General features: G+C 52.0%; 1 protein-coding gene across 2 annotated transcripts in view; it reads right to left on the bottom strand.

Moving 5' to 3' along the window:
- The window catches only part of LOC121291565 (retinoic acid receptor RXR-beta-A-like), a 93974-nt gene that overhangs the window by 29008 nt on the left and 37959 nt on the right, over nt 1–27007 (bottom strand). Inside the window, exons 6-10 of one of the 2 annotated variants that reach the window (XM_041212931.1) lie at nt 23805–23882; nt 10593–10722; nt 7360–7492; nt 6081–6172; nt 3245–3350 (exon numbers count right to left, since the gene is read on the bottom strand). In XM_041212931.1, coding sequence (XP_041068865.1) covers nt 3245–3350; nt 6081–6172; nt 7360–7492; nt 10593–10722; nt 23805–23882 — 539 coding nt within the window. The remainder of the gene's footprint in view (nt 1–3244; nt 3351–6080; nt 6173–7359; nt 7493–10592; nt 10723–23804; nt 23883–27007) is intronic. The other variant, XM_041212932.1, reaches the window with a different exon arrangement.

Below are 27007 nucleotides of genomic sequence, written 5' to 3'. Positions count from 1 at the left end.
TGTCCGAGCACACTGTCCACTCCACACCCCTGTCCGAGCACACTGTCCGAGCACACTGTCCACTCCACACCTGCCCCGAGGAGGTGAGAATGGACCAAGCACACTGTCCACTACACACTCTGCCCCGAGGGGAGAGAACTGTCCGAGCACACTGTCCACTCCACACCTGCCCCGAGGGGAGAGAACTGTCCGAGCACACTGTCCACCCCACACTCTGCCCCGAGGGGAGAGTACTGTCCGAGCACACTGTCCACCCCAGACACTGCCCCGAGGGGAGAGAGAGCTGTCCGAGCACACTGTCCGCCCCACACCTGCCCCGAGGGGAGAGCTGTCCGAGCACACTGTCCACTCCAGAAACTGCCCCGAGGGGAGAGAACTGTCTGAGCACACTGTCCGCCCCACACCTGCCCCGAGGGGAGAGCTGTCCGAGCACACTGTCCAATCCAGACACTGCCCCGAGGGGAGAGAGCTGTCTGAACCCACTGGTCACCCTATACACTGCCCCGAGGGGAGAGAACTGTCCGAGCAAACTGTCCACCCCACACCCTACACCGAGGGGAGAGAGCTGTCCGAGCTCACTGTCCACCCCACACTCTGCCCCGGGGGAGAGAGCTGTCCGATCACACTGTCCACTCCACACCTGCCCCGAGGAGGTGAGAATGGACCAAGCACACTGTCCACTCCACACTCTGCCCCGAGGGGAGAGAGCTGTCCGAGCACACTGTCCACCCCACACTCTGCCCCGAGGGGAGAGAGCTGTCCGAGCACACTGTCCACTCCATACCCTGCCCCGAGGGGAGACAGCTGTCCGAGCACACTGTCCACCCCAGACACTGCCCCGAGGGGACAGAACTGTCCCAGCAAACTGTCCATCCCACACCCCTGTCCGAGCACACTGTCCACTCCACACCCTGCCCCGAGGGGAGGGAGCTGTCTGAAACCACTGTCCACCCCAGACACTGCCCCGAGGGGAGAGAACTGTCCGAGCACACTGTTCACCCCACACCCTGCCCCGAGGGGGAGAGAGCTGTCCGAGCACACTGTCCACCCCACACCATGCTTCGAGGGGAGACAGCTGTCCGAGCACACTGTCCACCCCAGACACTGCCCCGAGGGGAGAGAGCTGTCTGAACCCACTGTCCACCCCATACACTGCCCCAAGGGGAGAGAACTGTCCGAGCAAACTGTCCACCCCACACCCCTGTCCGAGCACACTGTCCACTCTACACCCTGCCCCGAGGGGGTGAGAACTGTCCGAGTACACTGTCCATTCGATACCCTGCCCCGAGGGGTGAGAACTGTCCGAGCACACTGTCCATTCGATACCCTGCCCCGAGGGGTGAGAACTGTCCAAGCACACTGTCCACCTCACACCACTTTCCGAGCACACTGGCCACTCCACACTCTGCCCCGAGGAGCAGAGAATGGTCCAAGCACACTGTCCACTCCACACTCTGCCCCGAGGGGAGAGAGCTGTCCGAACACACTGTCCACCCCACACTCTGCCCCGAGGGGAGAGAGCTGTCCGAACACACTGTCCACCCCACACTCTGCACCGAGGGGAGAGAGCTGTCCGAACACACTGTCCACCCCATGCTCTGCCCCGAGGGGAGAAAACTGTCCGAGCACACTGTCCACTCCACACTCTGCACCAAGGGGGTGAGAACTGTCCGAGCACACTGTCCACTCCATACCCTACCCCGAGGGGAGACAGCTGTCCGATCACACTGTCCACCCCACACCCTGGCCCGAGGGGAGAGAACTATCCGAGCACACTGTCCACTCCATACCCTGCCCCGAGGGGAGACAGCTGTCCGATCACACTGTCCACCCCAGACACTGCCCCGAGGGGAGAGAGCTGTCTGAACCCACTGGTCACCCCATACACTGCACCGAGGGGAGAGAACTGTCCGAGCAAACTGTCCACCCCACACCCCTGTCCGAGCACACTGTCCACTCCACACCCTGCCCCGAGGGGAGAGAGCTGTCTGAAACCACTGTCCACCCCACACCCTGCCCCGAGGGGAGAGAGCTGTCTGAAACCACTGTACACCCCACACCCTGGCCCGAGGGGAGAGAGCTGTCCGAGCACACTGTCCACCCCACACTCTGCCCCGAGGGGAGAGAGCTGTCTGAAACCACTGTCCACCCCACACCCTGCCCCGAGGGGAGAGAACTATCTGAACCAACTGTCCACCCCACACCTGCCCCAAGGGGAGAGAACTGTCTGAACCAACTGTCCACCCCACACCCTGCCCCGAGGGGAGAGAGCTGTCCGAGCACACTGTCCACCCCAGACACTGCCCCAAAGGGAGAGCTGTCCGAGCACACTGTCCACCCCACAACCTTCCCCGACGGGAGAGAACTGTCCGAGCACACTGTCCATTCGATACCCTGCCCCGAGGGGAGAGAGCTGTCCGAGCACACTGTCCACCTCACACTCTGCCCCGAGGGGAGAGAGCTGTCCTAGCACACTGTCCACCCCACACCCTGGCCCGAGGGGAGAGAGCTGTCCGAGCTCACTGTCCACCCCACACCCTGCACCGAGGGGAGACAGCTGTCCGAGCACACTGTCCACCCCACACCCTGCACCGAGGGGGTGAGAACTGTCCAAGCACACTGTCCACTCCATACCCTTCCCCGGGGAGAGACAGCTGTCCGATCACACTGTCCACCCCACACTCTGGCCCGACGGGAGAGAACTGTCCGAGCACACTGTCCACCCCAGACACTGCCCCGAGGGGAGAGAGCTGTCCGAGCACACTGTCCACCCCAGACACTGCCCCGAGGGGAGAGAGCTGTCCGAGCACACTGTCCACCCCACTCCCTGGCCCGAGGGGAGAGAACTGTCCGAGCACACTGTCCACCCCACACCCTGGCCCGAGGGGAGAGAGCTGTCCGAGCACACTGTCCACCCCACACCCTGCCCTGAGGGGAGGGAACTGTCCGAACAAACTGTCCACCCCACACCCCTGTCCGAGCACACTGTCCACTCAACACCCTGCCCCGAGGGGAGAGAGCTGTCTGAACCCACTGTCCACCCCACACCCTGGCCCGAGGGGAGAGAACTGTCCGAGCACACTGTCCACCCCACACCCTGCCCAGAGGGGAGAGAACTGTCCGAGCACACTGTCCACCCCAGACACTGCCCCGAGGGGAGAGAGCTGTCTGAACCCACTGTCCACACCAGACACTGCTATGATGGAGCTGCTCAGCGTGTGACTCAGAATGCAATCTCATTCACCTGCCTAGCTGGTCCGGGTATTTCTGTTTGCAGTAAGATTCGAGCGAGGCGTAAACCTTCTCTCGGAGAATTTCCACCTCTGCTGGGTTCGACAGCCCTTTCGCATCTACAGGACACAAGGAGGTGTGATTAGGCATGGGTCCACAACCTTGCTAACATTTTATCCCCTTTTGAGCCCTGCACAGGCTCCAAGTTTCTTCAGAGGTAAACACTGAGAGAATGTTTCCTGTTGGGAGAATCTGGAGCTGGGAACAACACGTGTCAAAATAAGTTGGAGGAAGAATTTTTTTCTCTCGGAAGGTCATTAATCTTTGGAATTCCGTTCCCCAGCAAGCAGTGAAGGCCAAGTCGCTGAATATATTCAGGGATGAGTTAGACAGGTTCTTGATTTGCAAGGGAGTCAAGGGTCATTGGAGACAGGCAGGAAAGTAGAATTGAGGCCATAATCAGTTCAGCCATGATCTTACTGAATGGCTGAGCAGGCTCGAGGGGGTGAGTGGTGTGCTCCTGCTCCTATTTCATATGTTCTTCTGTTCCACCTCTATTTCCAACGGGCTGGTAACTGGCTCCAGTGTCGCATACAGTGTGTGTGCGCGCGTGTGTGCTTTTGGGTGTGCATGCGTGTGGTGTGCACGTTTGCGCATGTGTGCGTGGGGTGTTGGCGTTTGCGGGGGATGTATGCGGGGGATGTGTGCACACGCAGGTGCATAGGGTCTGTGCGCCTCCCACTGCACGCGTCTGTGCTTGTGTGTGTGTGTGTGTGTGGGGGGCGTGCGTGTGGGACACGCATGAGCATGCGACTGTTCGTATCTGTGTGCGCGTGTGCGTGTTTTATTCCTTTACAGGATATGGGCCTCACTGGCAAAGTCAGCATTTATTGGCCATTCCAAATTGCCCTCTATAAGGTGGTGGTGAACTGCCTTTTGAAGACTGAGTGTCTCGCTCGGCCATTTCAGAGGGCAGCTAAAAGTCAACCACATTGCTGTGGGTCTGGAGTCACACGTAGGCCAGACCAGGTAAGGACGGCAGATTTCCTTCCCTAAAGGGAGATTAGTGAACCTGATGGGTTTTCGCAATTTATTCTCCGTGAGACTCGCCGAGACCAGATTTATTTAAATAATCACATTTAAATTCCCCCTGTTGCGGGGTTGGGATTTGAACCTCCATCTCCAGAGCATTAACCATTAGGCCTCTGGATTACTGGCCCAGTAACAGAGCTACTTTGCAGCCACTCCCACCCTCCCATCATGCCTGTGCTCACGGATCTACACTGGGTCTCTGTTAAACAATGTCTCGATTTTAAATTCTCATTTTCACAGAATAATACATGTGGGACATCTGGCCTGTGACTGTACCAACTCCTTCAAAGGACAACACAATTTGCCCCACTCACCCACTCCTCCCAAATATCTGTGTGATATTTACTCCTTCAAGTCGTTATCCAGTTCCCTTTCAAACCAATCTGTATCCACCTGCTTGTCCGTTTCCAATCCCTCCGTGGCCTCTCCCCTCCCCATCTCTGTCACCTCCTCCAGCTGCACAGCCCTCTGCGACAGCTGTGCTCTTCCAGTTCTGGCCTCTCACGTATGCCCAGTTTAGCTGGCTCACTGAATGATGTTCGTGTTTTCAGCTGCCTGGGCCCTGGAATTCCCTCTCTAAACCTCTCCGCCTCTCTAACCCTACCTGCAGACCCTCCTTCCGTCCATTCCTAATGTCCCAACTGCCTCGGTGTCAAACGTTGTCTGACTACGCCCTTATGTACGGCAGCTGGTGGAATTTAAACTCAGTTAATAAATCTGGAATGTAAAGCTAATGGTGACCATGAAACTCTCACCGATTGTTGTTAAAAACCCATCTGGTCCACTAATTCCCCTTTAGGGAAGGAAATCTGCCGTCCTTACCCGGTCTGGCCTACATGTGACTCCAGACCCACAGCAATGTGGTTGATTCTGAACTGCCCTCAAAAATGTCCGAGCGAGATACTCAGGTCGAGGGAAATTAGAAGTGGGCAACAAATGCTGGCCCTCATCCCATGAAAGAATAAAGAAAGTATATTTATATTTTATGGATATTTATACACAGGGACCTGTCCTCTGCAGGCAAAAGGAACCTGTCCAGGCAAAATGGATGGAGGACAATACTTCCCTGGTGCATTCTCCATGGTAATTTCTTCACCAATCAGAGTTGACCTGCCAGCCAATCAGCACCCTTTTCTGATGTGGTATAAATTGTTGCTCTCTTTGAGATTTGGTATTCTTGCATCTGTCCTGGTGAATGCAAGACGAAAAGCTTTGACAGCAAATCCCTTCAGATACTGAGGACAGCCCGGCCCACCCCCCGCCACCGACCTCAGGACGGCCCAGCTCACCCCCCCCCCCGCACCCCCACCAACTCAGGACGGCCCGGCTCACCGCCCCCCTCAGCACGGGCCAGCTCACCCCCACCCCCCTCAGCACGGGCCAGCTCAGCACGGGCCAGCTCACCCCCCCCTCCCCCCTCAGCACGGGCCAGCTCACCGCCCCCCTCAGCACAGGCCAGCTCACCCCCCAACCCGTATGGGTCAACTCACCACCCACCCCAGGGCAGGCCGACTCATCCCCAGGATGGGCTGACTCACTCTGACCTGCTCATAACCAGGATTGTTTCCACAGTTGTGACCTGCACTGAGCAGTGAAGTGCTGTTTAGTGAGGGGGACAGGCCTCAGACTTGCTGCTCTGCTCTGCCTGGCTCTCTGACCTAACCCTACCTCACACCATCAGGGAGAGATCACTGTCTGTTGCTCCATCACTAATACTGACTACCCGAGCAGGGCTTGGCTTTGAGTGATCCACGTACCAGGATTGAAGAGGATGATCGCTCGAAGGCAACCAAGCTCCGTCTTGTCCATCTCCATGTCTCTCATCTTGGACACCAACTCGGTCAGAACCCTGCATGAAGGAGAAAGAGAGGGATATGTAACAGTTATAATCTATGGAGAGATGTATCCACTAACATGCAAGTTGAAGCATGTGGCACCATTAAGCACAAGCTGCCCCATCAAACACTCCCAGGACAGGTACAGCACAGGGTTAGATACAGAGTAAAGCTCCCTCTACACTGTCCAATCAAACACTCCCAGGGCAGGTACAGTACGGGGTTAGATACAGAGTAAATCTCCGTCTACACTGTCCACATCAAACACACCCCGGACAGGTACAGCACAGGGTTAGATACAGAATAAAGTGCTCTCTACACTGTCCCCATCAAACACTCCCAGGACAGGTACAGCACAGGGTTAGATACAGAGTAAAGCTCCCTCTACACTGTGCCCATCAAACACTCCCAGGACAGGCACAGCACAGGGTTAATAAATCTCCATCTGTATCTACTCTCCTAAAACGTGCTTTACTTAACGAGTCAAGCAGCCTTTTGCTGTATTAACTCAACATTCAGCTTTTCGCAGACTCAGCAACATCAGGCTGAGGCCTCCCAGTGAGATTGCTCAATCAGAGACAAATTATGGACGTTTATATTTGGTGTTTAGAATATAGAAACTGAGTCTCTACTAGCTCCAGAGAGTCAAGAGGCACCGACTTACAAACACATCAGCGCAGGCTGCATTGTGACGAGCGTCTCGGAGGTGACGGATCAGTGTCTGACCCAGTGCAGCCTGAAAATACCTTCTGCAGTCCCACCCCACAGCCAACACTTTTGGTGGGTAACTGTGGCCTAATGGTAATGTCACTGTGCTAGTAATCCAGAGGCCCAGTCTAATGTTCTGGGGTCACGGGCTCAAATCCCACCACAGCAGCTGGTGGAATTTGAATTCGAAGAATATAAAACTGGTTTCAGTAATGGTGACCATGGAACAAACCATCATCGATTGTGGTAAAAACCCATCTGGTTCACGAGAGCCCCTTTAGGGAAGGGGATGTAACATCCTCACCTGGTCTGGCCTACATGTGACTCCAGACCCGCAGCAATGTGGTTGATTCCTAACCACCTTGCGAATTGGCCCACCAAGGCACTCAGTTCAAGGGATGGACAACAAATGCTGGCCGTGCCAGTGACGCCCACATCCCAAGAGTAAACAAAGTCAGTGAAGCCAAGGGCACCAACTCTACCCCTTCCCCACCTGTCGAAGATGGCTCCAACGCCAGCGCTGTGGGCACTGTTGCGGTGCACGTGGAGTCCGGTGGCAAGCAGGATCCCATCCCTCACCGTTATCGACCGGTGCGAGAACGAGGCGATCAGGAGCTCATTCCAGCCTGAAGGGAAGAGACGAGGCACAACGTCAGGAAGCACCAGACACCGGGGGGAGGGGGGGGGAGGAGGAGGAGATGGGGAAGGGGGGTGGGGGCGGGGGGAGGAGATGGGGGAGGGAGGGGAAGGTGGGAGGAGTTGGGGAAGGAGGAGATGGGGAAGGAGGTGGGGAAGGTTGGGGGGGGTAGGAGATGGGGAAGGAGAGGAGATGGGGAAGGTTGGGGTGGGGAGGAGATGGGGAAGGTTGGGGTGGGGAGGAGATGGGGAAGGTTGGGGTGGGGAGGAGATGGGGAAGGTTGGGGGGGGAGGAGATGGGGAAGGTTGGGGTGGGGAGGAGATGGGGAAGGTTGCGGGGGGGAGGAGATGGGGAAGGTTTAGGGGGGGAGGAGATGGGGAAGGTTGGGGGGGGAGGAGATGGGGAAGGTTGGGGGGGAGGAGATGGGGAAGGTTGGGGGGGGAGGAGATGGGGTAGGTTGGGGGGGAGGAGATGGGGAAGGTTGGGGGGGGAGGAGATGGGGAAGGTTTTGGCGGGGAGGAGATGGGGAATGTTGGGGGGGAGGAGATGGGGAAGGTTGGGAGGGGAGGAGATGGGGAAGGTTGGTGGGGGAGGAGATGGGGAAGGTTGGGGGGGAGGAGATGGGGAAGGTTGGGGGGGAGGAGATGGGGAAGGTTGGGGGGGGAGGAGATGGGGAAGGTTGGGGGGGGAGGAGATGGGGAAGGTTGGTGGGGGGAAGGTTGGGGGGGGGAGGAGATGGGGAAGGTTGTGGGGGGGAGGAGATGGGGAAGGTTTGGGGGGGGAGGAGATGGGGAAGGTTGGGGGGGAGGAGGAGATGGGGAAGGTTTGGGGGGGGGGAGGAGATGGGGAAGGTTTGGGGGGGAGGAGATGGGGAAGGTTTGGGGGGGGAGGAGATGGGGAAGGTTTGGGGGGGGAGGAGATGGGGAAGGTTTGGGGGGGGGAGGAGATGGGGAAGGTTGGGGGGGGGAGGAGATGGGGAAGGTTGGGGGGGGGAGGAGATGGGGAAGATTGGGGGGGGGAGGAGATGGGGAAGATTGGGGGGGGGAGGAGATGGGGAAGGTTGAGGGGGGGAGGAGATGGGGAAGGTTGAGGGGGGGAAGGAGATGGGGAAGGTTGTGGGGGGAGGAGATGGGGAAGGAGAGGAGATGGGGAAGGTTGGGGGGGGGAGGAGATGGGGAAGGAGAGGGGATGGGGAAGGTTGGGGAGGGGAGGAGATGGGGAAGGTGGGAGGAGATGGGGAAGGTTGGGGGAGGAGGAGATGGGGAAGGTTGGGGGAGGAGGAGATGGGGAAGGTGGGAGGAGATGGGGAAGGTTGGGGGAGGAGGAGATGGGGAAGGTTGGGGGGGGAGGAGATGGGGAAGGTTGCGGCGGGAGGAGATGGGGAAGGTGGGAGGAGATGGGGAAGGTGGGAGGAGATGGGAAAGGTTGGGGGGGGGAGGAGATGGGGAAGGTGGGAGGAGATGGGGAAGGTTGGGGGGGGAGGAGATGGGGAAGGTGGGAGGAGATGGGGAAGGTTGGGGGGGGAGATGGGGAAGGTGTGGGGGGGAGGAAATGGGGAAGGTGTGGGGGGGGGAGATGGGGAAGGTTGGGGGGGAGATGGGGAAGGTTGGGGGGGAGATGGGGAAGGTTGGGGGGGAGATGGGGAAGGTGTGGGAGGAGATGGGGTAGGCGGGGGGGGGTAGGAGATGGGGAAGGTGGAGGGGGAGGAGATGGGGAAGGTCGGGGGGGGAGCGGAGGTGGGGAAGGCGGGGGTTGGGGGGGGGTGGGGGGGGTGGAGATGTGGAAGAAGCGCGTGCATTTGGAACGATAATGTCAGTGGACTAGTAATCCAGAGGGTGAACTAGCGCTCTGGAGACATCAGTTTAATAAATCCCACCACAGAAGCTGAGGGAATTTTTTTTGTTCTTTATTCTTTCACGGGACGTGGATGTCGCCGGCAAGGCCGGCGTTTGTTGCCCATCCCTAATTGCTCTTGAACTGAGTGTCTTGCTCGGCCATTTCAGAGGGCAGTTCAGAGTCAACCACATTGCTGTGGGTCTGGGGTCACACGTAGGCCAGACTGGGTAAGGACGGCAGATTTCCTACCCTAAAGGGACATTAGTGAACCTGATGGGTTTTTACAATTGATAATAGTTTCATGGTCACTATTACTTTATATTACAGATTTATTAATTGAATTTAGATTCCACCAGCTGCCTTGGTGGGATTTGAACCCATGTCCCCTTGTGAGCCTTGGCCCTCTGGATTACTAGTGCAGTGACATTACCACTACACCATTTTGGAGCCAAATACAATGACTTAATTTGGACTAAAACACTGGTGTCATTAACCATGATCATGAAACTACCAGGTTGTTGTAAAAACCCAGCTGGTTCACTCATATCCTTTAGGGAAAGAAATATGCCGTCCTTACCTGGTCTGGCCTCCAGACGCATAGTAATGTGGCCGACTCTAAAGTACCCTCTGAAATAGCAAGACGCTCAGTTGCAGGTGCCTCACCATCACCTGCTCAAGGGCAGTTAGGGACGGGCAAAAAAAAAAAAAATTAGATGCCGGCCTTGCCAACGACCTGCTCCGACCCAGACTCAATCCCGCCCGAGAGGTCAGAATTCCCTCCCAACAACCTACCATCTTCACATCTTTTTAAAACCAACCTTGGGGCAAACGCTACCTTTGAGTATAGCTGCCCTTCCCGGTCTTGTCAATCGCGACGGTGCGTCCTGTGCCACAGGCCATAGGCTTTTCACCTCGGGCTCCCCCACTTGGGAACTCTCTCGCCATTCCTTCGCTGTCGCAGGGTCGGAAAAATCCGGAACCTGTGATGTGGTTGACTCTTAACCGCCCTCCAAAATGGCCGAGCAGGCCATTCGGTTCAAGGGCAATTACAGGCGGGCCACAAACGCCTGCCTTGCTAAGCGACACACCCACATCCCGTGAACAAATAAAGAGAGGAAAAGAAAATTCCAAGTCTAGTGCAGCGTTATGACCCCCTTACCCACCCCCGCACAGGGCAGCCGGCCCCACTGGCGGGTTGCACTCGGTGTGAAGCAATCCCCCACCCCTCACCCTCACCCCACCCAAATCCTCACCTGCTCTCAGCAGGATGACCTGATCGTCCAGTGGGAGCTCGGAGAAATGCGGGATCCGCTTTGCCCACTCCACCAGCGTGAAGAGCTGCTTGTCCGCCGCCTGGCAGATGTTTGTCACCGGGTCGTTGGGCTGCAGGGGAGTGGAGGAGGGGTATGGGTTGGGTGGGGGAAGAAAGATACTCCTGGTTACACAGCGTTTTGTGCATTGAGTGACCTTTCACCTCAGGTACGACCCGAAGCACTCTGCAGCCCATTCAGTGCTCTCTCGGAAGTGTAGTCACTCGCTGTAGCATGGCGGACCAATATGTGCACAGCAAGGTCCCACAAACAGCAACGTAACTGCGACCAGATCATCCGGTTTTTTTTCCCTCCTTCTTAGGCAATGTTGGCTGAAGAGATGAACATTGGCCAGGAACTGGGGAGAACACTCACCCCCAACCCTCACAACAGCGCCGCGCCCCCCCCCCACACCCACCACCCCTCTCCGCCCCCGCAACCTGGTCTTCTTAAAAATTCGGGTTATGGGATCTTTAACATCAGCCCTGATTGACCGCCTTGGTTTAACGCCTCATCCGAAAGACTGTGCCGGGCTCCCTCGGCGCTGCACTGGGAGTTGCTAGCCCAGATTCCACGCTCACGTCTGGAACTCGGACCCGCGCCCACAACATTCTGGCTTGGAGGGAGATGGGGGGGGAATGCTACCCGCCAAGCCATGGCTATCGCCTGACAACATGAGGAAACATTCCCCTTCAACATTCGTCCGGCCTACCTTCAGGTTCGTGGCCTATGGGACTTGAAGCTACAATGTTCAGCTTTGGAGGCAGCAGCGTTAGCCACGGTCCCAGAGTTCAGAGTTAGCTGATTCCCAAGGACCAACGCACCCCGGCCTGCTAACCCCAGAGGCTTGCCGGAAAGGCAGCGAGTTGAATAACCGGCCAGTCCAGTTGTTGCTTTTGGAGGTGTTGGCCGAAGCAGGTATGAGGGACCAAGACCTCACGCTGTATCTTTTTTTAATATAAAATATATATATATAAATACAGATATGGTCATTGCTATCTCTGAAAATTTGAAACTGGGCAAAGACCTAAAATGGCTGAATCCATGTCTCTCCTGTGACCCTCGAACGAAAGAAGCTACCTGGCAGTATCAGGGAAACTCACACATCATTTTGTCTGAAGAGACACTGACGACACGTTGTGGGCTGCACAGACCTAATTCAAAGAGAGCTATACAAAGGCCATCTACATTGCATAACGCAGGCTGGCCAACAGGAATCTGCTACTCTGCTATGACAAAGGACCCCACATGAAACAGTATTCCTTTTCTCTACGGTCTCTGCACTGTAACCCTTTCTTTTCTGTATCCCTCTTTTATTACATGAATGCAAAGGAGGCAACGTTGAGACCCTCCTCCCATGTTTCAAGTGTGTGCAAATAAACTAAACCTTTGAGTTCATCCTATCACGAGTTTGCTGTGGGGATATTAATGGAAACTTGGATCACACCAAAACTGAGGGATTGGAAAACATTCCACTATTTATATAAAGGGGGAAGCCAATGAAAAACATATTTCTGTTTACGGATGAGTGGTGAGAGGAGACATCAGGACAGTTTAAATTAACCGTCCCCTCCTGTCCGTAACACAGGAACCATCAAATCTTAAGGGCCCAAGAGGAAGCCATTCGGCCCATAATGCCTGTGATGCCTCTTTGGTGCAAACTATCCAATTAGTCCCACAGCTCTGCAAATCCATCCTGTTCAAGTATTTATCCAATTCCCTTTTGAAAGTTAACGACTGAATCTGCTCCGCCCGCCCCCCACCCCCACCCCCCCACCCCAAGGTACCGTGTTCCAAATCACAACAACTCGCTGTGTCAAAAGAACTCGTCTCTCCCTCTGGTCCTTCTGCCTAGTGGGTTGTGGGGGCAGAGAGTTGTTGAGCGACAGGGGGTGGTGAGGCTGGAGGGTTATTAGGGGTTAAACTTTTTGGGTGTGCCCTGAGACCCACCCTGTTACAGGCTGCATGGTTACAGCAGCATTGGGGCTTCACGGGACAGGCGATTAAGCCACGCCCGCTAAGTGGGTAAACAACAGAAATTTAAAGGGTGAAAGCAAAATACCGCGGGTGCTTGAAATCTGAAACAAAAATACAAATAAAAATAGCTGGAAAAACTCAGCAGGTCTGACAGCATCTGCGGAGAGGGACACAGTTAACGTTTCGAGTCCGTATGACTCTTCATCAGAACTGAGGAAAAATAGAAATGAGGTGAAATATAAGCTGGTTGAGGGGAGTGGGACAGGTAGAGAAATTTAAAAGGGCCTTGCAGCTATCAAAACTCAGTCTGAGCTACACGGTTGCCATTGCTGCCTCCCAGTCGGGACCCGTGAAATCTCGTCCCGTGACCCCCCACAACCCACTGGAAGTTGCAACCCACTGTTTGGGAAGCTCAGGGTTCCTGCCTCTCTTGCTGGCTGGCAACCATTCCTCCTCATCTCCTCTATCGATGCCTTTCCTCTGCTGGCCAGGGCAGTGCACCGTCTCCCTGCTTTTGAAGTGACGCTGTCAGAATTCCATATCCCCCTCAACAGCGCCCAGGCAGCAGCTGGTATATGTTCGGCACATTCACAGGGGGAACAAAACGTATTACCACAGGGCAAGATTCATTGGGTATGGTGGGGGGGATGGGGTGGGGCGAGGCTGGGAAACTCAGCTGCACAGCTTCAAAAACATCGGTCAACTTTCAAATCCATGATCGTTTGGTTGCAAAATTCCAGAACGGCAAAGCCTGCGGAAACTTCCTGTCTGGAGTAGTGGCTAAACAGGAGCTACTCAGTGTGAGGGAACTGAGTTAATGTTGGTAAATACATGGTCATTAAAACTAGACGCTGGGGAGGGGTTATCAAGTGACAGTGTGAGGGACACGTGTTAATAGTAGATACATAGTCAGTAAAACTCTCTCTTTACTACAATCATTCCCCTTTGCCTTTCTGTTCCATGGCTACAGGAGAAGGTCAGAGGCTGAGAATCCTGAGACGAGTAACTCACCTCCTGACTCCCCAAAGCCTGTCCACCATCTTCAAGGCACAAGTCAAGAGTGTGATGGAATACTCCCCACTTGCCTGGATGAGTGCAGCTCCAACAACACTCAAGAAGCTTGACACTGTTCAGGACAAAGCAGCCCACTTGATTGGCACCCCAGCCACATTCACTCCCTCCAGCACTGACAAACAGTGGCAGCAGTGTGTACCATCTACAAGATGCACTGCAGCAACTCACCAAGGCTCCTTAGACAGTACCTTCCAAACCCACGACCATTACCATAGAGAAGAACAAGGGCAGCAGATAGATGGGGACACCGCCACCTGCAAGTTCCCCTCCAAGTCACTCACCATCTTGACTTGGAAATATATCGCCATTCCTTCACGGTTGCTGTGTCAACCCACCCTAACAGCACTGTGGGTGTACCTATACCACATGGACTACAGCGGTTCAAGAAGGAAGCTCACCACCACCACCTTCTCAAGGGCAATTTGGGATGGGCAATAAATGCCGGCCCAGCCAGCGACATCCACATCCCAAGTGCGAACTAAAATAAAAATTAGGGTTACTGAGCATGTACGTGTATGCACAGAGTATGGCAAGTACGTTTGTTGAGTTGCGGGTGCAGGCAGCTAGGTAGGAATATGATGGTGTGGCGACAGTGGAGACATGGTTCAAAAACAGAGCAGGACTGGGTACTATATTATTGAATACAAGGTGTTCAGGAAAGGCAGGGAAGGATAGAAAGGAGGAGGGGTGACAGTATTGCTGAAGGATTATATTACAGTGCTGGAAAGGGAGGATGTCCACGAGGGGTCAAGGACAAAAGGTATTTTGTGAGAGCTAAAGAAGAAAAGAGGTGCCATTCCAATACTGGGTGTATTCTGTAAGCCACCATCTAGTGGGAAAGATTGAGAGGAACAAATATGTGTAGAGATTACAGCGAGGTACAAACCTATAGAATGGGGAACTTTTTATTAGTCTAAAGTAGATTGGGATCGTAATATCCGGCAACAAGAGGCAAGAGTCCAGGAGAATTTGCTAGACCTGTATGCTTCTGGCCCAACATGGAGGGAAGCATTGCTGGACCTGGTTTTGAGGAACGAGGTGGGACAACTGAAATCAAGTGTCAACGGGGGAATATTTAGGGGCCAGTGATCATATGGTGTCACAAGGTTTAGGTTGGCTATGAGCAAGGGCAAGGAGTAATCCAGAGTAAGAATAATTATATGGGGGGAGGGCCAATTTTAATAGGGCGAGAATGGATCTGACCTACTCATCTATCTCCTCTGCTAATTCCTGCTGATGTCTGGCACAATGAACTTTGAACCTTGGTCTTTATTGCAAGGGGGGATGGAGTATAAAACTAGGGAAAGCCTTACTACAACCATACAGGGTATTGGTGAAAATACACGGACTACGGTGTACAGTTTTGGTCTCCGTAATTAAGAAGGGACATGTTTGCGTTGGAGGGAGGTCAGAGAAGGTTCACCAGGCTGAGTCCTAGGATCAAGGCAAAAACAGAATTACCTGGAAAAACTCAGCAGGTCTGGCAGCATCGGCGGAGAAGAAAAGAGTTGACGTTTCGAGTCCTCATGACCCTTCGACAGAAGGGTCATGAGGACTCGAAACGTCAACTCTTTTCTTCTCCGCCGATGCTGCCAGACCTGCTGAGTTTTTCCAGGTAATTCTATTTTTGTTTTGGATTTCCAGCATCCGCAGTTTTTTTGTTTTTATCCTAGGATCAAGGGGTTGTCTTAAGAGCAGGATGGGTCTATACACACTGGAGTTTTGAAGATTGAGTGATGGTTTTAATGAAACATACAAGATTCTGAGGAGGATTGATAGGGTAGAAGCTGAGAGGATGTTTTCCCCTCCTGGGGGAATCTAGAACTAGTGAGCACAGCTTAGAGATAAGGGGCTGCCCATGTAAGACGGAGATAAGGAAGAATTTCTTCTCTGAGGGTTGTTAACCTTTGGAATTCTCTTACCCAGGGAGCAGTGGAGGCTGAGTCACTGAATACATTCAAGGCTGAGTTAGACAGATTTTTGATCTACAAGGGGGGTCAAGGGTTATGGGGGACAGGCAGGAAAATGGAAGGAAGGCCACAATCAGATCAGCCATGATCTTATCGAATGACTGAGCAGGCTCAAGGGGCTGAATGGCCTACTCATTATGTTCTTATTGAGGTTTCTCAGCCAAACCCAATAAGGATGGAGAGGGAGTAGCACACTCGACCTGGCTGGACAGAGGTCTGAACTCAGCTCCCTGAGCCATGACATTAATATTTAGATTGACAGCTATCGAGGACACTCTCCACTTCCTCGAGTGAACTCATTGGTTCATTGTTGTTCCACGTTTCCCCTTCTTCCATCTTGCTGGACACTGCACTCGGGCACCTCAGTGCTGAGTCAATAAATTATTCCTGAAATCTCTCTGCTTGCTGTTTTACCCATGTTAGTTATGCTGGATTCAGAAAGAGCTGCTCGACGTGAAAGAGCCTGGGCTCCTCTCTTCCTGGGTGTGATGGACTACAGAGCAACATGAAGAAAATTCACCACATTTCCATCACATTCCTAGGCCATGGAATCTGTCTTGCTGCTAGATTTTCAATGTTTTTCTATTTTCCACGCCTCCCTTTCTGTTATTCTGTTATTCCCGCCACCTCAGGACCCACCTTTTGTTCCTTTGCTTATCCTATCACCTCTGCCTTTTGCCTTGCACCATCGTCCCTTTTTTGTCATTTAATCTCTCCTGTGTTCCACCCTGTCAGACCTTACCTTTTCACCTTTCCCCCACCCTACTTTCTCTGCCTCTGTACTTGCCTATAACCTGTTACATCTCTAACATCTTCCAGTTCTGATGAAAGGTCATTGACCAGAAAAGCAAACTCTGTTTCCTTCTCCACTTGCCTGGATAAGTGCAGCTCCAGCAACACTCAAGAAGCTCAACACCATCCAGGACAAGGCAGCCCGCTCGATTGGCATCCTATCCATCACCTTAAACATTCACTCCCTCCACTGCTGATGCACAGTAGCAGCAGTATGTACCATCTACAAGATGCATTGCAGGAACTCACCAAGGCTCCTTCAACAGCACATTCCAAACCCATGACCACTACCACCTAGAAGGACAAGGACACCAGACGCAGGGACTGCCACCACCTTCCCTTCCAAGCCATGCATCGTCCTAGCTTGGAAATATATCACCGTTTCTTCACTCTTCATCATCAGTAAAGTATTGGAAGGGGTCATCAACAGTGCTATCAAGCAGAACTTGCTTAGCAATAACCTGTTCACTGACACCTAGTTTGGGTTCTGCGAGGGGCACTCAGCTCCTTACCTCATTACAGCCTTGGTTCAAACATGGACAAAAGAGCTGAACTCCCGAGGCAAGATGAGAGTGACTGCCCTTGACATCAAGGCCGCATTTGACAGAGTGTGGCATCAAGGAGCCCTAGCAAAACTGGAGTCAATGGGAATCAAGGGGCAAAACTCTCCGCTGGTTGGAGTCATACCTAGCACAAAGGAAGATGGTTGTGGTTGTTGGATCAGTCATCTCAGCTCCAGGACATCACTGCAGGAGTTCCTCAGGGTAGTGTCCTAGGCCCAACCATCTTCAGCTGTTTCATCAATGACCCTCCTTCTATCATAAGATCAGAAGTGGGAGTGTTTGCTGATGATTGCACAATGTTCAGCACCATTCATGACTCCTCAGATACTGAAGCAATCCATGTCCACATGCAACAAGACCTGGACAATATCCAGGCTTGGGCTGACAAGTGGCAAGTAATATTCAAGCTACACAAGTGTCAGGGAAGGATCATCTCCAACAAGAGAGAATCCAACCATCGCCCCTTGACATTCAATGACATTACCATCACTGAATCCCCCACTATCAACATCCTGCAGCTTACCATTGACCAGAAACTGAACTGGACTAGCCATATAAATACTGTGGCTACAAGAGCAGGTCAGAGGCTAGGGATCATGTGATGAGTAACTCACCTCCTGACTCCCCAAAACCTGTCCACCATCTACAAGTGTGATGAAATACTCCCCACTCGCTGGATGAGTGCAGCTCCTACAACATTCAAGAAGCTTGACACCATCCAGGACAAAGCAGCCCGCTTGATTGGCACCACACCCACAAACATTCACTCCCCGCACCACCGATGCACAGTAGCAGCAGTGTGTACCATCTACAAGATGCACTGCAGCAAGTCACCAAGGCTCCTTCGATAGCACCTTCCAAACCCACGGCCACTACCATCCAGAAGGACAAGGGCAGCAGATACATGGGAACACCACCACCTGGAAGTTCTCCTCCAAGTCACTCACCATCCTGACTTGGAAATATATTGCCATTCCTTCACAGTCGCTGGGTCAAAATCCTGAAAGTCCCTCCCCAACAGCACAGTGGGTGTACCTACCCCATGGCTACCTTGTTCCTAAGCTCCCAATTCCCTCTCTAAAGCCTCAGCATCTCTCTAGCTCTCTCTCCTCCTCCAAACAGCCCATATTCTACTCAGGGTCAAATTTCATGCGACAACACTTCTTTGAAACACCTGAGTGGCAGCTACATAAATGCAGGCTGTTGCTCCCATTAGGCCTTGGAACTCAGTCAGACTCTAAAGCTGAGTTACCAGGATATGTTAGCTCTTAGCAGTAAATGAGATTGAAGTATTGGCTGCAATGAATGATCCAAAATCCGTTGAGTTCTCCCTTAAGAAGTCTACTTGAATAGTTAGCGCAGGCTCAGCATACGTGGTCATGTTTCCACAATATCCAAAAGACCACATCAATCTTCCTTTCACTTAGGGGAGATAGTGGCACGGTGGTAATATCACTGGATTAGTAATCCAGAGGCCCAGGATAATGATCTGGGGGCCATGGTTTCAAATCCTTACCTGGTTCTGGCCTACATGCGATTCCAGACCCACAGCAATGTGGTTGACTCTTTTAACTGCCAGTATTTGTTGCTCATTTCCTAATTGCCCTTGAGAAGATGGTGGATGAGCTGCCTTCTTGAGTTGCTGCAGCCCACGTGATATAGGTACATCCACAGTGATGTTAGGGAGGGAATTCCAGGATTTTGACCCAGCGACAGTGAAGGAACGGCGATATATTTCTAAGTCAGGGTGATGAGTGACTTGGAGGGGAACTTCCAGGTAATCGTGTTCCCATCTTCCAGGTAGTGGTGTTCCCATCTTCCAGGTAGTGGTGATCCCACCAACTGCTGCCCTTGTCCTTCTGGATGGCAACGGTTGTGGGTTTGGAAGGTGCTGTCTAAGGAGGCTTCGTGAACTCCTGCGGTGCAGCTTGTGGATGGGATACACCGATGCTACTGTTCGTCAGTGGTGAAGGGAATGGATGTTTATGGATGTGGTGCCAATCAAGCAGGCTGCATGTCCTGGATGGTGTCAAGCTTCTTGAGTGTTCTGGGAACTGCACTCATCCAGGCAAGTGGAGAGTATTCCATCATGCTCCTGACTTGTGCATTGTAGATGGTGGACAGACTTTGGGAAGTCAAGAGGTGAGTTACCCGCTGCAGGATTTGTAGCCACTTATCTGCTCCTGTAGCTACAGTATTTATATGGCTGGTCCAGTTCCGTTTCTGGCCAATGGCAACCCCCAGGGTGTTGACAGTGGGGGATTCAGCAATGCTATTGCCATTGAATGTCAAGGGGCGATGTTTAAATTCTCTCTTATTGGAGATGGTCACTGCCTGGCACTTGAGTGGCGGGAACGCTACCTGTTACTTGTCGGCCCAAGCCTGGATATTGTCCAGATCTTGCTGCATTTGGGCATGGACTGCTTCAGTATCTAAGGAGTTGCAAATGGGTAGCAAATGCTGGCCTTGCCAGCAACACCCACATCCCATGAAGGTAAAGAAAAACTTGTTCAACATGGAAATAGCAGAGCGGTAAAAAATACTGGAGGCATTTCAGTGGGGAAACCAGCTGGGAAAACCATAGTACCAAGGCTTTCACCCATCAGAATCCATTGGGTAAGGATACCAATATTGGACAGGAGAGCAACTTGCTCCTGGGACAGGGTGGCAATTAACAACCACAATAGATGCCCAAGATGGGCTCTTAAAGTCAGGACACTGGACTCGCTTCAGCAATGTACGGCTGCAGTAACAGAAAGAGGATGGGGCTGACACTCTGCATGGAAAAGGTCAAATGGACCCAGCTCAAAACTTCAATTGAGTCCGTCTTACGGCCCTACATTACAACAGTGGCTGTGAAGCACTTTGAGATTCCCTGTGATCATGAAAGGTGCTGTTTAAGTACAAGAAGATTATGAAAGGGTTTGATTAGAGAGATCTAGAGAAGATGCTTCCACTAGTGGGGGACAAGGGGCCATGAACATAGGCTGGCCACTAATAAATCCAATACAGAATTCAGGAGAAACTTCTTTACCCAGAGGGTGGTCCGAATGTGCAACTTGCTACCACAAGCAGGGGAAATTCAATAGGTACATGCAGGAATAGAGAATGGAAGGATATGTTGATGGGGTTAAGGAGGGGTGAGAGGAGGCATAGGGACAGCATGGACTTGCTGGGCTGAATGGCTTGTTTCTGTGCTGTAAATGCCACGAAATTCCTCTAGCGTAATGGAAATGACATTGTGCATTTTGTCTACTTGAGGCTACCATACACACATGTAACAGCAGAGGGAGTCGCTAGGAAGAGATAATAAAGATTCATGTTTAACAGCTCATGGCAGTTCTAATTTACAATGTCTCTGGCCTAAGGTAAAACTGTTTCCGTCCCAAGAACTTCACATTCCATGGTAGGCTAGCCTAGCAGATGCAATCTAAAGTAAACGGTGCATAGTATTAGTGTGCGACGTGGCCCCTGGAAATGCGGAGCACACGCTGATATTTCTCAGTTGTTTTTAGGCAGCTGCAGGAAAGTATTATGATACATTCTGTCACCCACGCTGGGCCGTGCCCATCACTCAACACTTTGTTATCCAAGATATTACTCTTCTACTGGCTCCCTCTGCAGCTCTACTGCTATAGTACAGCAGCCTCCTGCAGTCAACAACACATCGAATCCCTGTCCCCACATCACCTCGAGCTCCACAAAACGTATGAAATTTTGAAAGTAGCAAGTTTAACTGGGATCTGAATGTCAAGTTGACAGGACATCAGGATGTGATGCTAAGAGCAGCAAGCCACGTTATCTTAAAATGTAACAAATACGTACTGAGATCAGATGAAATCAGAGGTTTGAAAGATTAGAAACTGGCCAATCTCTTTTTATAGAAATCGGTCAATAAAGTATTTTCTTTAATTAAATAGGGAAACTTAAGTGAAGGGTTCATGTTCTTTTTTGTTTCTGACTCTATCTAGCCTTTTCCACTCATCTTCCTCTTTTAAAATGGGAGCTGGTGGATGGGGCGGTGAGGTCTGCACAAGAGCGACGGGCCACATTTTCCAATGGAGGCTGTGAGGAGAATGTGGCTCTCTCGGAGCTTCCTGCCCAAACCCAACCAACAACTGGGCTTTCCCCCATCATTCCTCATACCTCCATCCCCCAAACTACCACCATTGCTATTCCAACCACTTCCTTTAGAAATACTCACAGACCCTATATCCTCTATTGCACTTCACTCTGTATCAGCCTACTTAGGCTTAACCTTCCATTCACTCCACCCTTAAATAATTATACTACCGCCCTCACTTGCAGGGTGCTTAGCGAGAGGACAAAGGCCAACTCATCCTGTTTTGCATTTAAGTACGAGGGGTGATCTTATCAAAACATATAAGATCTTATAGGGTAGACATCAGGAAGGTGTTTCTATTTGTGGGAGAGACTAGAACCAGGAGAGACAGTTTAAGAATAAGAACTCTACACTTAAGATGGAGATGAGGAGAATTTAGTCTGTGGAATTCTCTTCCCCAGAAAGCAGTGGAGGCTATGTCATTGAATTTATTCAAGGGAGGCAGTGTTGCACAGATTTTTCATAGACAAAGGAGCCAAGTGTAATTGGAGGTGGGGGGTGGTGGTGGGGGTGCAGACGGAAAAGTGGAGTTGAGACCACAACCAGGTCGGCCATGATCTTATTGAATGGCAAAGCAGGCTTGAAGGGCTGAACGGCTTATTCCTAAGTCCTATATTCCTCTGCTGCTATCTTGTCCCCATTTTCCTTCTGGGATACTTTGATTGTTTTCACAATTCAGCCAACCTGAGCCTTTTGATTTTTAAAAAGGCGAATTAACATGGAAAAAAATAAAGAGTATTTGTCTGCATTTCCCTATTTCTTTTCCAGTCAGACTGCTGGATATGATTTCCGTCCACAAAACAGGGCGATAATTAAAAACAAAAATGATGAACTAACAAACTGTTGCAGCTTTTGTCTTGTGGTCTATACACTTTAGAAACTGTGATAGGCCGACAGACAGAGAGATGTTGTTACTCCTCAAAATATTTGTTCAATTTTCCAAAGAGGTCATTTCAAATTGAGTAAACATAAAATTTCTAATCATCACCTGTTCTGTGAACAGAAATTCTAAATATTCTAATTATAACCAGCAGTGTGGCTGGAAAAGGAACAGGGAGAGATCTGCAGACAAATGAGTCTTTCCTCATGCTAATTTGCCTACTCAAAGGAAATAAAACATGTCAGTTGAATTGTGAAAATCTTCTCTCGATTTTCCTCATCTAAACCTATCATCATAACCCTCCATTCCTTTCTCCCTCATGCACTTGTCTAGATTCCCCTTAAATACATCTATACTATTCAACCACTCCCTGTGATAGCGAGTTCCATATTCTCACCGCTCTTTGGGTAAAAAGGTTTCTCTTGAATTCCTTATTGGAATTCTCGGTGGCTCTCTTATATCAAAGGCTTCTAGTTATGCTCTTCCCACACAGGAGGAAATATTCTCTCTGAATCTGCTCTGTCAAAACTTTCCATCATTTTAAAGACCACCATTGGCACACCCGTCAGCCCTCTTGGACTGATGGGCTGGCAAATGTTGCTGCGGCACCAGCTGCAAACTGGCCGCTGTTAGATTAACAGCGGAAATCTCACTGACCTGACAATTAGAGACATGACCTTATTGCATAGGGATTAATTCCCCTAAGAACTGCTTCACCAGAGTGTACAACCCACCTAAGGACATTATGGAGACAGATATACATATATACATATACATACATATACTTATAGGTAGAGATCAGAGTATATTCAATCAAGATACCTGACAGCCTCTGTCTGGCATGAAGGACCTAAAAATTTACCCTGAACATCAGGCAACACCTATTCTTCTCTGTGAGCAGCAACAAGCTAATAGAGTACGTAAATGTTTTTAAACGTGGGGGAATGCACTTTTATTCAGAAAGAAACAATCTTAATTGCTGTTGCAGAGGGACAGGGGAAAGAAGAGGGGATGCTGGGATCTGAGGGGATGGCGGGTGATTGCGGGGGGGGGGGGGGGGGGGGGGGGGGGGGGGGGGTGCCGAGATCCGAGGGGGGGATGCAGGCAGGGATCGGGGAGGGGGAGGAGGCTGAGTGGGGGGGGACCCAAGGTCTGAAGGGGGGAGTTTGGAGATCTTGGGGGGAGGTCAGGAGGTCTGATGAAGATTAGAAGGGCACGGCCAGATATCTGGGGGAAGGGGGGGGGGGGCGGGGGCGGAGGCGGAGATCTTGAGGGGGGGTGCCATGTAGATCTGAGGAGAGAGGGGAGAGTCGGGCAGTCTGAGGGGGGATCGGGCAGGATTGAGGTGGGGTGAGGAGGGTTTGATGGGGAGGACAAGGGAGATGGGGAGACAGTGAGGATGTGTGGGGAGGGTGATTCAAGAGGGGAAGGAGGAGATTTTCCCCTGAGGTATTTGGCGGGGGTGGGGGTAGGAAGCGTAGAGAAGGCTCATTTGCAGGAGGGGTATAGCGGGGAGGTGAAGAAGGAAGAAAAGACTCGTGCGCTGTGGAGATGGGCTGCCCTGTGGTCAGCGCACTGGGAGATGGGGGGGCCTCCTAGGAATGAACAGCCGTCCACACTGTCTCTCTCGAATCTATATAAATACAACAGCTGGTCAAACAGGCAACCCTGCCCTGCACTGAGGATCCAACCAGCCACCATCCCCCCCCAACCCAGCCCTCCCCCCTCAGTTACTGCAACAGAAAAAAAAACAAGCCATGAAAGAAAGGGAGTTACTTTTTTGGCTGTTATCACCCGGCGAATAACTGTGGCCTGGGGCTCGGCGTCAGCGAGTGCTTGAGAAATCGCATCCATCTGATGGCAGAGAGACGCATGTTAGGAGCAGAACGGAAACGGGGTTAAACACAAGTTAACAGGCAGGCCGAGCTGGCATATCGCAAGCAAACTCCCGAGGGGGCAGCTCCTTGAGGCGGGTGCTGCCAGCGAGGGGTGGGCTTGGGATGTGTGGGGTGGGGGGGGGGGGGCATCAAGCCCCTGGTAAGAGTGGCAAGAAACGCTCCTTTGGTCCAACTGGACACTCAATGTGCAGCTCCCCCGTGGAACTGCTTCTGTCGAGGCGGGCTGGGTGTTAGGAGTGTGTTGTGGGAGCTGGGGAGAGGAGGCGGGTTTGCAAAACCCAGGACCAAATCCCAGACATCCACTTGACCGCTCCCCAGCTGTGTGATTTTATCTTTAAGCCCGAGGCTGCTTTCTGAACGGAAGGAATAGGAGGAAGGGGAGGCCTATCGGACCTAATCCACCATTCCACACGACCACAGCTAATCTTTGCTCTCAACTCCGTTTTGCCTCTCTATCCCTCGATTCTCTCACAGTCCAAAATTGTCCGTCAGATGCGAACATGCTCAACGGCTGACACCCACGAGTTTCTGGGGGATAGAGAATTCCAAGGATTCACAACCCTTTGCGTGAAGAAATCTCTCCTCAGGCGGAATTTTACCGCCCCTCCCCTCCTCCCGCCAGCTGGATTTTCCAGTCCCAGCAAAGTCAATGGGCTCTTGAACGGCCCGCCGCATTTAACAGTCTCGCTCCCGCTACAACCGGGTCATAAAACTCCACCCTGCAGCTCAGTCCCAAATGGCCAACACCTTATCCTGAGGCTGAGTTCCCATGTATCCAGCCAGGGGGAGGCATTTTCTCAGTACCTGCCCTGTCAAGCCCCTTAAGAGTTTCATACGTTTCAATGAGATCCCCTATCATTCTTCTAATCTCCAGAGAATACTCGGCTCAAATACCACCTCACAGGACAGCCCTTTCAGCCCAGGAACCAGTTTAACAAACTCTCGTTGCATCTCTTCTAAGGCAAGTGTGTCCGTCCTTGGATAAGGAGACCAAAACTGTACACAGTGCTCCTACACACCGTGGTCTCGCCGGAGCCCTGTACAATTGCAGCAAGATTTCCATATTCTTGTACTTCAATTGCTTTGATGAGCTTTGCCTCTTCCCAACCCGGTGAACTTGCTTGGCTGATGGATATTCTACTTGGTGTAAAGACTGGGGACTAACAGAGGGGAGCTGGCTGAGGTGAGGAAGAGGTTGTGAGGGGGTCAGTATTGGGCGTGCTGCAATGGGGGCATCCTTTTGGTAGGGGTGGGGGCGCGGTGGGGAGAGAGGAATCCGATGTGCCACATAACCAGCAACAGGGGACATTGGGAACTGGGAATGTGGGGGGAGACCGTGGCATAGTCATATTGTCACTGGGCTTGTAATCCAGAGGCCCAGGCTAATTGTCTGGGGGACACGGGTTCAAATCCCACCAACGCAGCTGGTGAAATTTAAATTCAATTAATAACTCAGAATTATAAAGCTAGCTAGTCTCAGTGATGTTGCCCATGATGATGTTCATCGATTGCTGTAAAAATCCATTTGGTTCACTAATCTCCCTTTAGGGGAGGAAATCTGCCGTCCTTACCTGGTCTGGCCTACACGTGACTCCAGACCCACAGCAATGTGGCTGACTCTTAACTGCCCTCTGCAACTGGCCAAGCAAGCCACTCCGTTCAAGGGTAATTAGGGATGGGCAACAAATGCTGGCCTTGCCAGTGACGTCCACATCCCAAGAAAAGATAAATTTTAAAAAAACAAGGAAACCTCATCCTGGGGTGGGGAAAGGACAGAGCTCTAGGAAGAAAAGAGCAGGGTGGAAGTGGGGTAGGCGGTGAGCAGGAGTCATTTGCTCACAGGCTGCCACTCAGTCTAGTCAAAGACAGGGATGGAAGGGGGTAGAGTATGCTGGGTGGTGATTGGGGCGGGGGGGGCATTGTGAGTCTGAGGGATGGTCCTGCCCAATCAATAGGCAGAGGTTCCAATCTGCCTCGTTGGGAGGTCGACGTGGACGACATCGGGGGAGCCTAAGACAGATATATAAACAGTTAGATGTTACCAAGAAACAGACATTTCAGTGCAGCTTCCTGCCTTTGACAGTAACTGTGTGTATATCGCCGATCAGCTGAAATCTAACCACGCGTCAGGCTTATCACAGTTCCTCCTCGGTGGGTATGTGCACCCTGCTCGGGAGTGGCACTGAAACACAAGGGTTCAGAAAGCCTTGGGTTCAAACCTCACCCAGGATTGCAAGTGTCAGTGCAAGATTCCCTTTCTGAGCCTCGCATGAACAGAGAAGCAGGGTGCTGCCCTGTTGAGGTGAATCCCTGGGCATTATTAGAGTCAACGGGGGTGCAACACTGTTCCTTCCTCAATCAACAGCACCACCATTGATCTCCGGGTCATTTGTGCATTTTAGCTGTGCTCCAATTGCCTGGCACATTTGCCTACCTAATACCAGTGCCTGGACTTCCAAAGCAATTAATTGGCTGGGACACCCTTTGGATGCCACAGTGGAATTGAAATGAAAGTTCCTCCTTTTCTTACATAATAGGTTGCCGAAAACTTTGATAGCTGACTGAAATCCAAGCCTTGCACATTCCCTTGCTTTTACACTCAATGCCCCGTATCTTTAAACATTTTAAGGTTTTGAAACAGTTACACTCCTGCCTTTAAAGATTCACGTGTCTACGCTGCTGCATCTCACTTATCTTCCACTCAGTTAAGAATCTAACCATTCATGCAATGTGTTTCCGATCTTTCTTCAACCCCCTCCGTCACCTCCACACAAAATATGCATCGAACTGTATCTGCCCCCTACCTGCCCACTCCAATGCCCTGTCCATGCAGGATTTATCATGTCTCTAGCTAATTTTCAAAGCCCTGCCTGCTTCTAAGTAAGCAATGTAAATGCAAACTGAGGGGGTGCCAGTGCAGATCACTGGGGAGTGCCGCTCACCACCCATATTGTGCCAGCCCGGCCAGCTCTACCCTTCACTTTCTGGCCTCTCCCTCTATCTGTGCAGCTACATTCGTACACCTCCATTTTCATCAGTTTCTTAGGCGGCACTGTGTCAAACACCATCTGGAAGTCCATG

This window comes from Carcharodon carcharias, chromosome 19 (assembly GCF_017639515.1).
Source record: "Carcharodon carcharias isolate sCarCar2 chromosome 19, sCarCar2.pri, whole genome shotgun sequence".
NCBI classification, from domain to species: Eukaryota; Metazoa; Chordata; class Chondrichthyes; order Lamniformes; family Lamnidae; genus Carcharodon; species Carcharodon carcharias.
This window is presented reverse-complemented; position numbering and strand designations above follow the sequence as displayed.